The sequence below is a fragment of the Sphaeramia orbicularis genome, chromosome 14, assembly GCF_902148855.1.
Source record: "Sphaeramia orbicularis chromosome 14, fSphaOr1.1, whole genome shotgun sequence".
Taxonomy (NCBI): domain Eukaryota; kingdom Metazoa; phylum Chordata; class Actinopteri; order Kurtiformes; family Apogonidae; genus Sphaeramia; species Sphaeramia orbicularis.
In genome coordinates this window covers 42,530,235-42,548,049 of record NC_043970.1, presented here as the reverse complement: position 1 = coordinate 42,548,049, position 17,815 = coordinate 42,530,235, and the positions used below count along the sequence as shown (strand labels likewise).

Sequence of the window (17,815 nt, the reverse complement as noted above, 5' to 3'; positions counted from 1 at the left end):
AAAAAAAATCTGCCAATGGAACAAGTGAAAATGATCTTGGTAAGATTTTTTGAAATAAGATTTTCCAGATCTGTTGTCTAAAAATCAGTTCTTATATCTCACTGAAAAGTTCCTCTTTAGGTGATTCTGTCTTATTTTAAGTGTGATGAGATATCTGGACTAGAAATGAGAAGATTTAGATTTTTTGCAGTGTACTTCCACATCCTACACTTTAGGCCAAAGGTTGGAATCCAGATATCTACATAAATTTTGCATCAAACCTACTATTACTTGTATTCTAAAAAATATAACTGCAAAAACTGAAGTGAAATGTTTTTTCTGTTGTGTAACAGATAAGAGCAACACACAACAGTCCTAAATATTCAGATGGATTTATTATTTTCCATGTCGTCAGCTATGATCTATCGTAAATTAACTGAACCTGAAAATGTCCAACTGTCCCTCAACTGCCAATGCTTTCTGTTTTTTTTTTTTTTTTTTTTTTGGGTCACTGTAGTGTTGCATTGTGGGATGAGCCAGAATAGACTGATGTACAAGTCTCATCTAATCTGCCAATCTCAACAACTCTCCTCCACACAGGTTATTCGTCAGATCAGTGAGCTTAAAATAAAAAAAAACACAAATAACAATAATAATATTAATACAGCAGAGAATGAGCGCAGATACTGCAGCCGCTCGCACATGTAACTCTCGGAGCGTACAGTACCGTTGCAACACTTGATGAAGCCTTCCAAAAAGGCAAAAAAAAAAAAAAGAGAATTATCTAGCTTGCTGCAGCACAGCCATCCAGGGAGGTTGCACGCAGAATATAAATACATCAAAAACTCAAAAAGACAGAACATTCAGACCTGGCATCAGTAAAGCTCTTCCAAAATGAATCAAGAAAACATGAAATCTAGCCTAAAAACCATGGTCTTAAAGGATGGTACGCGTGAAGGCATGAAGACAACATCGTAGTGTATGTAACGAAAACCACAGGTGAACAAATCAATCATTTTAGCATGAACACCCCCCCCCCCCCAAAAAAAAAAACAAAAAAACAATCGCAGAACAAACTTTTTGCCAGTGAATTAAGTGTTACACTTCTTTTGCCTGTAAAAGATGAACATAAAGGAATGAAAATCCCTCATGAATCAGAAAAATCAATTTGTACTGAAGTGGGAAAATGACTGTGATGGATATGAAAGAAAGCAGTCATTATTAGTGGTTGGTTTTTCTTAATGCTCAGTTCGCTTTACATCGACACAAACACGGCAAGTTTTCATTTTCGGGCAACAGTTAAAATAAACTGCATGTTAAAAAATCATTCACAGTACACCCAGCTCTCTATATAATTATTATGAGCATAAATAAAGCACTCTGGGATTCCACTTAGTAGCTATTCAGATGAATCATTTACCAGTGTTAAAAACAGAAAACAGAGTTAAGAGATGCTGAGGTTATCTTCTGAAGAGGTCAAAAATGTCAATAACTGTCACGAAAGCTTGGAGATGTTACTTCTGAGGGCATTTTCAGTATGGTTATACAGCAGTGAAGTGTCTTTTTTTTTTTTCTCTGAGCACAGTCAAAGGCCTTTTCCACACACAGCGCACAGAAAAGTAAAAATAAAAATAAAAATCGGCATGCTCAGCCAGGGCACACGCATAATTATGATTTGCTATACAGGCCTTTAGAAAGTGTACAAGGAATTTACATTCTTTGAAGAAATTGGAGAACAAATTAACAAACAAAAAAAAAAAAAAAAAAAAAAGAGGAAAGAAAGACCTCGAGGATAAAAACCGGAGCGGCAAAAGAAGAAACCTCACCACACAGCCTCATGGAATCGCTCGAATAAAACATAACAGGGAGCATTCACCAGGAACACGAAAACAAAATGACACACAGTAACACGAGGCGGCCTCAGTGCAGACTTCAAACGGTGAGGAGGGACAGCAGGCTGTGGGCAGGACTTGGTGGAAAATTACTCTGATTGTTGCTGCTTATGTGGAGCCTGATGGAGCGCGTCAGCAGCCAACTGGGAGTCTGGAGTTTAGATGATGCAAGGCCGCTTTCAACTGCTTCTACCCCACAGAGAGAGAGAGAGAGAGAGAGAGAGAGAGAGAGAGAGAGAGAGAGAGAGAGAATAGAGCCGTTAACAAGCATTTCAATCATTTCCACTGTTTGGTGATCATCAATACGGAGGAATTTACACACAGAGCAAAGGATCATTCCGGCTTATTGCAATTTTTATTTCTTTCCATTTGGCTTGTGAGACACTAGTCGCTTTTCCATTGAGGCTCAAATTGTGCAAATATAACATACGCATAAAAATTTACCTAATGGAAAAATTTCGCCAAAAGTCTCATTTTTTGATTAAAAGATTTTGCGCTAGCAAGAGGTGGCTTTTCGGGTGTAGCGCAAATGGTATATCATGCAAAAATGCAACGGAAAGACCTTTTTTTGGAACTAGAGTCAGGTGAATAAAAAACTGGATGTTGGCGGACGTTATAACAAGCGAAGAAGAAGAGTTTAAAAAGAAACGTGGTGTGGTATGTGTAGACCAAGGTTATAATAGTTTTGGATTTTTCATTATAGTTTCGTTTTATTTAGTTTTGACTTTTTTTTCTCTAATTCAGTTAGTTTTAATTTGTTTTTTTCTAAATGCTTAGTTTTAGTTTAGTTTTAGTATTAGTTCTTTCATATCTTTTCTGTTCTTCACCGTCGTACTCACATAAATCCCAGACAGGACTCTACTGCTTTCGTTTCCATGTTTCCGACTCTAAACCATGTGACGAACCGTAAAATACCACATGGTGACACCAGCTAAAATGGATGGAGTGAAATAAATCAATTTCATATCAATCTGATGCTGACAAAAACAAAAGTGAAGGGAATTTTATGTATGTGGGGGTGTGTTCCATAAGTAAAATTTAGTGGAGGAAAAAAAAAAAACAGGAAAGGAATTTAGTTGGGAAAAAAAATCAATGGGAAAAATAAAAAAACAGGTAACAAAAAATTTTGTGGTAAAAAAATTGAAAAAAAAATTGAAAAAAAAATTGGGGAAAAATTAAAAAACAGGAAAAAATTTAGTGGGAAAAAGAAGGAAAAATATTCAGTGGGAAAAAAAGAAACCTGGGAAAAATTGAGTGGGGGGAAAAAAAATTAGTGGAAAAAAAAAAACAGGAAAAAAATTTTGTGGGGAAAGAACAGGAAAAAAATTCAGTGACGAAAAACAATTAGTGAGGAACCAAAACAGGAAAAAAATTTGTGGAAAAAAAACAAGAAAAAAACTGTAGTTCTTCTTCTTATTATTATTATTACGGTAAAAAAAATAGACGTCCCCCATACATTTTACATAGACATACTTTTTTTTTTTAAACTTTGACGTTGGCAGTAGTTTGAAATTTGGCCATCACTATGTTGGCGTTTTGGAACCAAAGTGACCATATTTGGACAAAAGGGGTGGAGTCTGCAGGACGCTAAGGCCAAATGCGAACTTACTGACTCTGGAAAACCATCAAAAATCATCAGGCATTGTTTAAACAAACTCATTTAAAGTCTTGTTAAAGTAAAGAATTCACCAGAACTACAGTGAAGCTGTCTGTCAGGAAAAAAAAAAGTATTTTATTAAATAAACAGAACTGTGAAAGTCTGACTTGGCAGACAAACGAGCTGTCATACCGACCTGTCAATCAAAGCCTGACAGCAGAAAAGAACCTCTTCTATTTGACCAAATTACTTATTACTCGCACTATACTTTTCCACACACAAATGTTTTTATACATAGGCCTTTTTTTATTATCTTTTTTATGTATATATTGTTTATTGTTCTGTTTATCAAATAATGGTGTAAAAGTATGGAACAGACTGAGTGTGGAGCTGAAACAATGTCCAAACATCAAACAGTTTAAAAACAAATACAAACAAATGATTTTTACAAAATACAGAGAGGAAAAGACTTGAAGGGGGGAATCCGGTTGTTTTTCATAGCGGGGCTTTGCTACAATTGTGTTGATAATATCTAGTTTAAATATGGATATATGAATATATTATTACTATACTACTATACAGGACAATAAAGAATATTATATGTATTTATATTATATATGTATATGTGTTTTTGTTTGTTGTTTTAAATTTTTATTAATATCTGGTAGGATAATTTGTAAATGGGTATTATATTAGTGTATATAGGAAAAAGGATGTGTGATATCGTTATACTATTGTTGTTGTTATTATTATATTGATATTCATATAAAGTAATAATCGCTATATAGTGATCATAAGAAATAGAGATTGGGGGTAGGAGTATATAAGTTTTTACTTCTTCCTACTCCTTTTCAAGCATGTATAATTTCATTTCATTTACTTTAATTATATATATATATACATACATACATATATATATATATATATATATATATATATATATATATATATATATATATATATATATATATATATATATATATATATTTTTTTTTTTTTTTTTTCTTTTGTTTGCTTATCAACCTTTTACTTACCAGTACTTACATTTTGTTGGTTGATTTCTGTTTTGATTTCATTGTCTATATGTTCGAAATAAAGACTTCAATCAATCAATCAATCAATCAATCAATCATATACTGATTTAACTGGGCTAAATCTGGGACCTCTGGCACCACATTTCGTGCCTAAATGTGTGCTAGTATGACGATAAAGTTCCTTGAGTCCTTGAATTGGAGGGTCTTAATAAAACAGATTTTAGGAGCCAATGCCAGCGACTGTCAGTGGAAATATGTCTTAAAGATACTTTCACGTTGGCTTCATTTCAGCCCATAAATACAGAGAAAACATATAACACTTCAACGGCCTCTTCTCACCACTGCTACATCACTCAGGAACATGCTAAAACAGTGTGGTACTGCTGCCAATCCTCAGTCTGAACATGGCTTTACTTTAAAAAATCGTGAACTTATAGTTAGCACCCTCTGCATAAATGTGGTTGGAGTTAATACCCATTTCAAAGCTGAGTAGAGCGGCAGAATTACATCTGATCAGCAGGTGGTAATTACTTCTTACAGCTCACACATTTTCACCCCCTGATTGGACAAAGTCAGTCCTACATGTATTTTCTACAGACTAAAAACACATGTTCGGAGCAGATGCAGGGGTCTTATGACCTCTCAGACCACTGATATTACAATATGCTGAAGTAACTATAGGATCTAAGATAAATGTTCAAAAATACATGTTCTTAGCACCTTACATGTGTTTTTCTTCTATTTTTTTATATTTACTTCTTAATTTTTTTTTTTTTGCCACTTATGGGTAAGGAACCAAATATTCATTAACCTTGATTTTCTACATAACAATAAAAAAATGAGAAAAATGTCCCAAAAGTAATAAAGTCTTGTTATGTCCAATAACACACTAAGGTTGAAATGTTGAATTTCAGAGTACCTCTATAAGTGAACTACTGGTTGAATTCATACCAAATTGGGTGAATAGATTGCCAGTGACCAAGAATAGATGTGATTACATTTTGGGAAAAGTAGGTCAAAGTTAAAATTTTCTATAAATTTTTAAAATCCTTCTTTTTCCCATTTACTTAGAACAGGCGAAAATTTCAAATGTCAATGAAAACATAAATTTTTCTTTTATTTACTTCAAACTTGGCACATAAAGCGGAGGCACATGTATTTTTTTCACACTTTGGGTAATTTTTTCTCTCCATTATTCACCTAACATTGTGGTACCCCACCATTATAAAGGAGAGAGAAATTAGTAAAAAAAAAAAAAAAAAAAAAAAAAAAAAGCATCCGTAAAAAATTCGTAATTTCTAAGGAACTCATTCGGAAAAAAAACAAACAAAAAACAACAAAAAAACCCCAAACTTGTTTTAATAAATGAATGCCAGTGAGAAACTGATTAACCTTGCTGTGAGTGGGTGTGGGTGGGTGTTTCTGTGAGTGGACTATAAAGGGTTAACATGTTTGGCATCTGTTTTGTGAGGGTACGTTCTTAGATTTTTGGGTTGTTATTACAATTATTAATGATACTTAGTTGTAATAAACATGAATGGTCCTTTCTGATGTGTACTTATACACAGGGTGTGATTTGTCAGAAAAACAGGGTTTTTTTTTTGTTTCGGTCAAAACGGGAGGTGGGGGGCTGCAGTTATACACGTGGGGGTGTGGTCCATAACTAGCGTAACTAACGCTGGCGTGAAACGAAATTGAAACTTTAGATCTGAGGTTGATGTTCGGTCCACATTGAACTCATTATTAGGTCATTAATCAGTTTAGGGTGTTAATTACTATAACTTGGATTTCACATTAGGGATGGTAAACACTAAACACTAAACTGAAACGGAAATTCTACCGCTCTGCTAAAGAGAAGAAATGAGACTACCAAAGCCCATGACTGAGGGTGTATCCAAGGTGGGGGAACAGCAGTTATATACGTGGGGGTGTGGTCCATAACTAACATAACTAACGCTGCCGTGAATCTTTACATAAATTCAACGTCCAACTCTTGGGTTCTATTCCTCCATTTTACAGTGGATCTTACACGACATTTTAACTACTTATAACCTGTATCCACTGGACCCCACCCCCCCCACCCCAAAACACACACAAATGCTGGGCCCCATGAATTTGTCACATTTACCCCCCCTTTACAACACCCCAGTACATGGAGATGTTCCCAAATTCCGAGACTGCAGACAGTTCAATTCAGGTGAACGTTAGTGTCAGTAATGTAGGACAAAGGCTGGGGTGCCGATAAGGGGGGGTAAACATGACAAATTCATGGGGCCCAGTGCTTGTGGGGGGGGCCCATAGAGTAGTGCAGGGGGCCCAGTGGATATAGAAGTTGGTAAAATTTTGTGGAAGATCCGCTGTAGAAGAGAGGTGTAGAAGTCGGGAGTCGAACGGTGAAAGGATTTTAAGTTTCGTTTTCACGCTAGCATAACTGACTTTATTCATAGACCGCATCCCTATGTACCCCCCCACCCCCACCCCCGACAGATGGAGAAGATGGGAAATGTTAATTAATGTAGGGTCCACTAATGCCGCGTTTCCACTACATGGAGCCGACTCAACTCGACTCGGCTTGGTGTGGATACCAGATACTATTCCTGGAGACCGTTTCCATTATAGGATACTACAGACTTTACAGTACCTGGACGTCAGAGCGATGTGGTGTGTTACTTCCGTGTCGTCTGCTCACAGAGTCGCCGATAAACTCGCTCGTTATTTGTTGTCTCGTCATACTCATGCGGAATTTTTACGTCGGCCACCAAAGACTGAATCTCCTGACTGAATGGTGTAGTTTTGCGGGCTGTCATCATGCAGATTAACCTACCGCTATATTTACTGTCAACTTCCACATATGTTTTTTGTAAAACGGCGGATCACAAAGACAACTCTCTGACCAATCAGTACTCTGAAGTGTTTACACGTCACATTTTAGTATCTGGTCCCCAGTCTTGGAACCTTGGCGGAGGTGACACCAAAAAACTAGTACCGGGTACCAGATTACAGGTCCTTTTTCATAATGGAAACACAAAAAGGCGGAGTTGAGTTGAGCTGAGCCGGTATCATGTAGTGGAAACGCAGCAAAAGATTATGCTTTCGGTAGTGGTGCCCTTGGATACCGGTGGAAGAAAACGGTCACAACCTGCCTGGTATTTACATTTGTTGTTTCCCCCCACCCCACCCCTCAGGGATGAAATTCTTTGAGCAGAAATAGGGATGTAAAAACCGGGGGGGGTTGATCCCTCCTCATCGCCCCCTCAACAAATCACCCCCTGCTTCTACATGTGTACGTGTGAATGTGACGGTCCGCACCTCTTTTATTCCAGTTCGTCCAGTCGCCCAGGCTTAAACAGTGTGATTGTTTTCCTCTAGCTTCTTGCTCTCCTCAGATGTTCCCACCTCCTTCTCATTTGTCTTCCAGCTTCCTTGTCTGCAGTGAATACAGAAGTGCAAAAAAAAAAAAAAAAAGTGATATACCTCTACTACGGCGTGACCTCGTCAACCCTCCTCCAGATGGAGCAGTCAGTCACTCCTCAGCAATCGGAAAACTTATCTGTTCAGCATTCATGCGTCACGCTCCTCCTCCCTCACACTCCTGCTCCATCATCCCTCTCTGCTCTGAAATCTTCTCACCTGATAGTATAGCCACAGCTCCTTATCACTTTTTGACATGTGTGATCATCTGAGGGCAGACGGCAGTATTTGTTCCATCTATTGTCAGAGCTGTGGCTGTAACCTTTCACTAGCTTCCAGCCCCATTATTATTCTGCCTCCGCTCTGCTGCTGTTTTGAATGCAGGATGGGCTAACTAGGAGCAGTGGCACAAGCGCTCCAGCAGGGACTTGAAATTTAAATGCAAAATGCAAATGTGCGCGTCTGCATGTGTGAGCTCCTCTACCTCGAATTCTTCATGTAGAGCCAGTAGATGAGTCCCACAACGGCAGCAGCTATAAGGAGCCCTGCCACAACGCCCACTATGAGCTTCGCCTGGTCGTCTGAATCCTCAAGGGGGTCTGGAAAACAGACAGCGGCACTCAGTACTCCAGCTACACACACATATACTTACCAACATAGCCCACAGCGGGCCACTGTACAACACCTACTGTGTCTGTTGCTGTTATTTTCACAAAAAAATGGAACAGAAAAGAATTTTCAAGCTCTTTCTTTTCACAATATTGATACAGTTTAATTGTCGTGTGCTTGTTTAACGAACAGGAATAGATACAAAGGATACATGTATGGCTTTTACGAGTGGGCTGACAGATTGAAGTATAACTCTTTTTTTATTTTTTATTTTTTACAGTATCGGCAGAACTTGGCTCAGGTAGAGGAGACTGTTATTCTCAAGGATTCTCCAGTGGATTTACTGTGGAGGAAAATAATGGCTTCTAAAATTAAAAAATGCACCTGAATTCCCAGAGTTTATGGTTAGTTTTAACACTTGAGTTCCAGATTAATACATCTGAGGTTGATGCTCGATCAACATTTAACTCATTATTAGGCTTTTAATCAGTTTAGGGTATTAATTACTATAACTTGGATTTCACATTAGGGATGGGAAACATTAAAAACTAAACAGAACTGGACTGTACCGCTCAAAATCACTAAAGAGAAGAAATGAGACTACCAAAGCCCATGACTGAGAGTGTATCTACACCAGGAATGCACCTCGAAGCTGGTTTTCCAACTACCAGTAAACAAAAACACTCAATAGCAGGAGTAAAGCAGCGCAGTCAGTGTCGTAGCGTTGGAAGTCGGTCATGTAGACCACTGGGTATAATTGCATTCGGAAGTGATTTGAATGCGGAGCAAACAAACGTGAATTTACGTATGAAAATGACAATGACCCCCACCTGAACAAGAAACTGGGAGGACCGGGGGTTGAGAAAACTGGAGAAAACGCCTATGTAAAGATATGCTTTTATGTGAAATATCTGAGTATAGTTTTAATTTATTACAATTTTAATTTTATATACTTCCGTAATTTATATACTAAATATATCCTAATTTTATAATTTACAATAATTTTACTATATTATATACTAATTTTATATACTATCCGTATTTTCTGGACTATAAGCCGCTACTTTTTTCTCACGCTTTGAACCCTGCGGCTTATACAACGATGCGGCTCGAGTACAGATTTTTACGGGCTAACGGCCTCCAAGGGGCGCTCTCGCAGGAAGTGCAAAAGCGAGACAGACAGGTGGAAGGGATGATGAAGAGGAGAAGTTTTAAGCTTAACTTCTAACAATCATTTTGCGTGTCATGCACAAACCCTCATCATGGAAAACACACGAGGAAATGCGTATGATGAAGCTTTTAAGTTAAAACCAATGGATGCGTCTGTCCAAGAAGGAAATAGAGCTGCAGTACGGAAGTGCCACTGAGAGCGACAACGGAAGACAGACGTAGAAGGTGTGTGACGGAGCCTTTCTGAGGACGTTCAACTCCGACACTGAAGAAGACGACTGCAGTGGTTTCAATGCGCAGAAGGAAGATGAAGATAGCGATCAATGACTTTTCTGGGTTTTTTAACCAGCCGTGTTCCTGCCGTGTTACAGGCACTGTTTGGAAAAAAGCAGTTAAGGTATGGAAATAAATATTTAAATAATCTTTCTGTTTACCATCTTAAATATCTCATGTTACAACGTGGACACCTGCGGCTTATAGTCAGGTGCGGCCTATATATGTACAAATATTTTTTTCTTTTAAAATTTGGTAGGTGCAGCTTATATTCAGGTGCGCTCTATAGTCTGGAAAATACGGTACCTAATATTTGGAACCAATATTCACTTAAAGCCTTTGAAAAGGTTTGTTAGGCATTTTTGCGTTATTTATGCAATAAATTACACTGGGTTACAAAAAAATGTTTTTTGCAAGTTGTCTAGGTTTTTTCAACTGAATTAGGACCATTTTGCACCGCTAAATTCAAAAATGACATCTGTTTTTCCCAATCAGGTCAGGGTTTTTTTGCTAATTTGATTTTGAAAAATTTGATCTTCACACAAAATTGATTACATTTTTGTGACTTTATCAGTTGATTTGTTATATAGTTCTCACCCAAAATAGGTTTTAAGAGAAAAAAAAATCATTTGATCACTTGATTCCTGTTAGGTACAATGGTGTATTCACTGCAGATGTAGCAGAATACGTCAGGCTTATTTTTGCAAGATCTTCTAGTCGAAGCCATTTCATTCACCTGTAATATTAAAAAAAACATTAATCATAAATTGGCAAAATTAAAATCTTTAGAACTCGTTTATTGCAAGAAATATGAAAGAATTTTGTATCATACGATGTGAAAATGCCTATAAATGTAAGCAAAAATGTTAAAAAGCCAATATGTAGCATAGTTCTGAAAGTTGACCTGATTGAGCAAAATTAATGTGATTTTTGGATTCAGCACACCAAAATTATCCTAAATCAGCTCAAAAAACTTAAACAATACATTTGTTGTTTACCAGTGTTATACACATTTTTCAAATCTGATTTTATATTTTTGTGTGTTTTTTGGCTTTTTGTGTTGATATAGTAAGTTAAAGTGAAAAAATAATAGGCAGTTGATACAGATAGAGTTGTGCTGAAAAAACCCCATAACAAACATGGGTATAATAAACATTTCTTTACATAGTATATAAAGGCAAAATTAAAAGTACTGAAAAACGGCCAAAATAGGCTCAGACCCCTAAGGGTTAAAGTAAAAATGCTATGTATCGAGGATTAAAGTTCAGCAAATTGGTTCTGTTTTCAATCCATTTGATCTAAAATGTCATTATTTCACATTAAGTGATGAAGTAGAGGATTAACTCTTTCAGTAGAAGATAAACCAAATATAATTTTAGATTTTCCTTCTTTTTAAAGTCTTCAGACGGTCTATGTTTTTACCTCGACTACAGTCTGCTGCAGTTCTGACATAAACTTCATTACTATTTTCATGACAAAAAGATCAGATGCAAGATTATCACCACAGGTCTGAGTTCAGTGACGCCAACGCAGGCAGCAGAGTCATAAAATGTGTCCGGGGTAAGTTATAGCACCAGTTACGCCTTCTTCAAACTTTCACCGTCAGCTGACACTTAATCACATAACACTTTATTACTCGGACGTGTGTTTATATTCCTGCCACTTGTGCTTTTTGTTACTGTAGCGACTAGAACCACACTGATCTTTGTGTTTACATAGCAGGAACATAACATCAGCCCTGCGCGCTACGAACTGACGGATATTCTGGAGGAGTACAAGGTGACTGGTATGTTCCTTTAATAGAACAAGTGCGGCAAAGTATCAGTTTGTCAAGGAGATGAGGAAATGTGTTAATGTCAGGTTGTCTGCTAACTGTTGTGACATTCTGCTCCATCACATTTACACATGTTTCAATCATTCACAACGGTCTGCTGGATGGTTTAAAGCTGACTTGCCTTCACCCGCTGTATGACAGAACCTGTGACTTCAGAAAAAAGCGCTGGCTGTGTGATACCCATCGCTGTCGTGCATAATTTATGTGCTGGGGGCTGACACGTTTTAACTCAAGAATAAATTTAGGACTAGTGACTTGTTCAGCTTAGAGGAATTAAAAATGGCAGGTGAAGGGAGTGTGTGCAGTCACAAATAATCACTTACAACGCGTGGAAAACAGGGTTGTTTTTCTTAACCCATAAAGACCCAGTGTGACTTTTGTGACAGTTCCCAAATATTTTCTCTCTCCATTTAACCTTTCTTAAGTGATTTATCACCACTTATCATAATATTTTGCTTTTTTTTTCTAGTGAAAATCCCATATTTTCCTTTATTTATTCTACTGATCATGTACTTCAACCCTATAACGCCAAACGTATATTTGATACATGAGTTTTGAAGCCCTCTACATCACAGGTGTCAAACATGCGGCCTGGGGGCCAAATCTGGCCCGCCAAAGGGTCCAATCTGGCCCATAGTATGAATTTGTGAAATGCAAAAATTACACTGAAGATATTAACAATCCATAGTGTAAAAATAATTTTATTTCAGGTTCTATACATACACATATAAACTAATTAGATCTCAATTGGGTCAGACCAGAAAAAACCTGTCATAATAAGCTATAAATAATGACAACTGCAGATTTTTATCTTTGTTTTAGTGTAAAAAAGCAAAATTACATGAAAATGTTTACATAAACAAACTATCCTTTTACAAAAAAAAAGTGAATAACCTGAAGAAATATGAACAATGTGAAATGTCTTGAGAAAAGTAAATGCAGTTTTATCAACATTATGAGCATTTGTAATTGTACTGCAAGTTGTAATGCACATGTGTAAATGATAAACTGTTAAACTGATGCAGAATATTGTTAAAACTGCAGTTGTTTTTCTTAAGACATTTCAAGTTGTTCACATTATTCAGATTTTTAAGGAAAACGATGTAGATATAAACATTATTATAATGTAATTTTACTTTTTTCACTGGTTTTATTTTACTGGTTCGGCCCACTGCAGATCATATTGGGGTGAATGTGGCCCCTGAACTAAAATGAGTTTGACACCCCTGCTCTACATGATCAGTGATATTTTTTTTTCTAGAAAAACCTGATGTATAGGTTCTTTGACAAAGATATTTCATCATAATTTTCATTGACGAAAGCAACACTACTGCCGTTGATCCAACTCTATGGTTTTTATTGGTGAATCAATGTTGTAGAAGATGACGGTATTTCCACGGTAACTACGGAGCCTCTGCACGTCCAAATGGGTCATATCTGATGACCATGAAAAGATGACAAACTGCATTTTACACCAACTATTTCCATGTATTGATAGGATTAATGGCTCTAAAGTTATTAAACAGTTTAGATCAGTAGATGCTTTTGGTCACTGGTGTATATTTGGGTCTTTATGGGTTAAAAAACAGAGCATTCAGGTTCTTTTGCTGATATTTAATCTTTCAAGCTGTTGCTGTACCATTTTTAATTGAGAAAAGTCATAAACTTTGAATACTTTTATTAATGTAGCAGCGCCTAATTTATGCATATGCTTGAGAAATGCAATTATTGCAATATCTGTGACTCATGGATAAGTCTGAAGATTGTGTTTTCATCATTTAACAAATACTACTACGTGCAGTCCCTTAATAACCATCGAATGCTCTTGATAATCTTTCTAATCTGCCTCAGAGAGCTCATTTGCATGAGTGAGCCAGACTGAAGGAACTAATAAAGATGGAAAAGCTGAGATGAGGGTGCATGTGAAGTGATGAGTTATGGGTCAGTTTATGTACGAGGGGAAGGTGATGAATGTTTACCGGGAGCACAGTCAGAGAAGTAATAGTGGAGACACATTACACAGGTTTATTTCCAAAATCTGACTTTTCTAAGAAGAGGAAGAAGAAGAAAAGGCTACAGAGGATTTGCTACTAAGAGTCTAGAAAGTAAAAGGAATGGAAAAAGGAAATAAAAACTTACCTTTTCTCTCTTTTTCTTCATTAAAAACTGAAATCAAACATGAAAAAATTAGAAATCATAAGAAATCAAAGTAAAACAAAACAATGTGATGTAATGTAGATGAAACTAAACCCTGATAAACACTGATCAAACACGTTCATGATTCATGGATCAACTGTGAATTGACTGTTGTTTTTTTTTCTCCTCACACCAATCTGCGTGTGAACCTTGGCAACTAACAATGTCGTCTAAAAGCAACATTTTACGCTTTCAGAGCACAGAACAGGCAGCGGCTGTTCACTGCATGGGGAGGGAAAAGATGAGACAGGTTTTGCATTGCCACAAACAAAAAATGCAGCCAAACCGGGGAGATAGTGAAAGGAGAGACAAAAGAAAGGAGGATTATCACAGACAGGAAGAGAGAATGAGGAGGAACTGCAATGGCCCAGCATGTGTGCATGAAATGAGAGAATAGTGCAGCAGCGTTAGCATTAGCCCCTGACAGTCCAGGCCTGTCATTACATATACTGGGTTTTGTTTGTGCTTTTATTCTACTATACCCATAATAGACATGGTGTAATCGCCTACACTGAGGACATGTATGTGTAAGTGTACACACTGTTGAGGTTTAAAGGTTTAAATGAGCTATTAAAAAACAGAACAAAGCCAAACAATGCAGTGCGTTCAGAAAGGGAAACCACCAAAGTGAAGTCACTGAGGTTCTATTGTGACAGTGTCAGTTTTCTGCTGAGTTTCATTTCATTAAACACAATAAACCACTTCACTGTCAATCATTATCACTTCATTATTGCTGGCAACGAACAATGCACTGAAAAAAATCTAAATGTTACCAAGTGTATTTTTCTCATGTCTAGTCAAAATATCTCATCACACTTAAAATAAGACATAATCACCTAAAGAGTAACTTTTCAGTGAGATATAAAATTCAAGATTTTTTTTTTTTTTTTTTTTGCTTAATTAAAGATTATTATTATTATTTTTTTACATAATTCAAGATTTTTTTTGTTTAATTCAAGATTTTTTATTTTTTTTTGCTCGATTCAAGATTTATTTTTGGCTTAATTCAAGATTTTTTTGTGCTGAATTCAAGTTTTTTTTTTTTTAATTCAAGATTTTTTTTCTTAATTCAAGATTTTTTCTTTTGCTTAATTCAAGATTTTTTTTCTTAATTCAAGATTTCTTAATTCAAGAATTTTTATCTTAATTCAAGATTTTTTTTTCTTAATTCAAGATTTTTTGCTTAATTCAAGATTTTTTTTTTTTTTACTTAATTCAAGATTTTTTGCTTAATTCAAGATTTTTTTTTTTTTACTTAATTCAAGATTTTTTGTTTAATTCAATTTTTTTTTGCTTAATTCAAGATTTATTTTTGACTTAATTAAAGATTTTTTTTTTGCTGAATTCAAGTTTTTTTTTTTGCTTAATTCAAGATTTTTTCTTTTGCTTAATTCAAGATTTGCTTTTGCTTAATTCAAGATTTTTTTTCTTAATTCAAGATTTTTCGCTTAATTCAAGCAAAAAAAACAAAAAAATCTGCCAATGGAATTAGTGAAAATTATCTTGGTAAGATTTCTTGAAAAAAGATTTTCCAGATCTCTTGTCTAAAAATAAGTTATCTCACTGAAAAGTTCCTCTTTAGGTGATTCTGTCTTATTTTAAGTGTGATGAGATATTTGGACTAGAAATAAGGAAAATACACTTGGTAAGATTTAGATTTTTCCCAGTGTGGAATCCTCCTAGACCAAAGCGCTTCAATGATAGTTGCATGTTTAGGTCAAAAAGGACTCCATGACTTTTTTTTTTCCCTGAAGAAAACCTCAACACTCTCATATCTTGACAAAAGACACAACAGAACACATTCGGACTCACTTCAGAGACACCAAACACACATTAGACTACAAGTTAGACTACAAGTCCACTGATACACTGTCATCTGATGGTTGTTGCATCAGTGTCTTTGAGAAAAAGCAAATAATCTTCACCAGTCTTACAACCTTTCTTTGTGGGTACAAAGAACATTACGCTGGAGCAAAGAAATCAATACTTAAGCTATTTTGTAAGCAATATAGAGACCTGATACCTACGATTCCACACAATGCAGCTGTGATGTGTTGAAAATGTACAAATACGAGTCACAATTTGCTGTTTTTGTTGTTCAAAGCAGTCCCATTACGGGTCAATGCAGTTTTTAAATCTGATGTTCTGGAGTTCAATATCTTTCACATTTTGTTATTACGAATATGTTATTTTGTTACGGTCTTATTTAGTGGGTATAAATAAAGTGCAGTGTTCGTTTCAGGAGGAATATTTTTCTTTCTGGTCAATAATTATATAAAACGCACCATCTGTGTTATTTTTCTTGCTATATTTACTTTGAAATATCCTACTTTAAGTGAGTAAAATGACCCAGTTTCACAGAGCCTATCATTAAAGTTTCTTATCTTCTGGGTGGGTTGATCATAATAGATAATACAGCCTGAATTGGCCTTAACATTAGAACGGCTTTGCGTTGGTGTTTGCTCTACTTAGATGGCGTTCCATTTTATGTGACTTCTTTTCTTACAGGAGCAGAATTCCATTGTTACACTAAGTAGTCATTATTAAAATGAGGCTTCAGAAATCAAGCTGCTAGCAGAAAGCTGCTGGCAAGAGCCCATCGAACTGAATTCACACTGCCAGCAACGCAATCATGGAGTCACCAGTAGCCTATTTGTTTCCTACAGAGCTGAGCTGCAGAAAAAACGGATCTGCAGGAGGTCAGTGGGGTTGTTGGCTGAGAGGATCTGTCCCAGCGCTGCAAATCAGATTTTTATAATTCAACGATTTAATGAATGTCAAAAACAATGTTTAGAGAATGGCTGTATCCATCTCCAGTGTTAAGCTCAAAATTAATTTCACTCATTTGTCTCTCTCGCTGTTTTCAACTAATGCTACCTAATTAGTGCTCACCAGCTTGATACATTAGCTCACAATAAAAAGCAGCACCACAGTGAAAAGTGTAATAAAATATGCATAAATTAGCCTCTTCATACTCAGTTCAGACACTTGCACTTTGGTTAATGTCATTAAACTAACACACAATCATATGTGTTTTACCTGCACTTACAGACCTCCCATAATGGTTCTATTAGCATGTACCTAATGTTTAATACCGCCCGAATGGAAGGGAAGGGGTATTGTTTTAGGTTCGGTTTGTTTCTTTGTTTGTAAGTAAGTAAGTAATTTATTTGTCCATTTAACAGAACATGATATATACATAGAGATATACAGTTTGGATTTCTATATTAAACATGGGTGAAAAGTTGTAGGCAAAAGCAACAGTTATTTATGCCTACACTATTTACAAAAAAGAAAGTTCCAGAAACAAAACAAGATAACAAGATGGCGTAGTTTAAACAATAACATAGATAAACAATATAATCTAAGCAAAATCTTAGATTCATACTGATAATTGGCTTAGTTTGTCCTGATATTTTATATTTATTGAATACCTTAGTTTTAAACATCATTTTAGATGTGGTTACTGATGTGCTTTTAACGTTTTTAATTCTTTATCAACGATGTTCCATAATTTTACTCCTATTATATTTATGTACAGATATTGTTAACACTCTAGCAATAAAACTATTGGTGGAATTCATACCAAACTGGGTTTATCTATTGCCAGTGACTCAGAATAGATGTCATTGCATTTTGGGAAAAGTAGGTGAAATTTCAAATTTTTTAATGAATTTTTAAACTCCTTTTTTCCCCCTCCCATTTACTTATAATGGGTAACATTTCACTTGTCTGTAGCAGCAAAACTATTGGTGGAATTCATACTAAATTGGGTTTATAGATCACCAGTGACCCAGAATAGATGTCATTACATTTTGAG

General features: G+C 35.9%; 1 protein-coding gene across 1 annotated transcript in view; it reads right to left on the bottom strand.

Annotated features, from left to right (window-relative positions):
* Positions 1-420: 420 nt before the first annotated feature.
* Positions 421-17,815, bottom strand: part of alcama (activated leukocyte cell adhesion molecule a) — a 255,318-nt gene continuing 237,923 nt past the window's right edge. The window contains 4 exon segments of the mRNA XM_030154323.1: positions 421-2,060; positions 7,812-7,929; positions 8,398-8,512; positions 13,939-13,965. Of these exon segments, the coding sequence (XP_030010183.1) occupies positions 7,845-7,929; positions 8,398-8,512; positions 13,939-13,965 (227 nt within the window). The 3' untranslated portion in view covers positions 421-2,060; positions 7,812-7,844.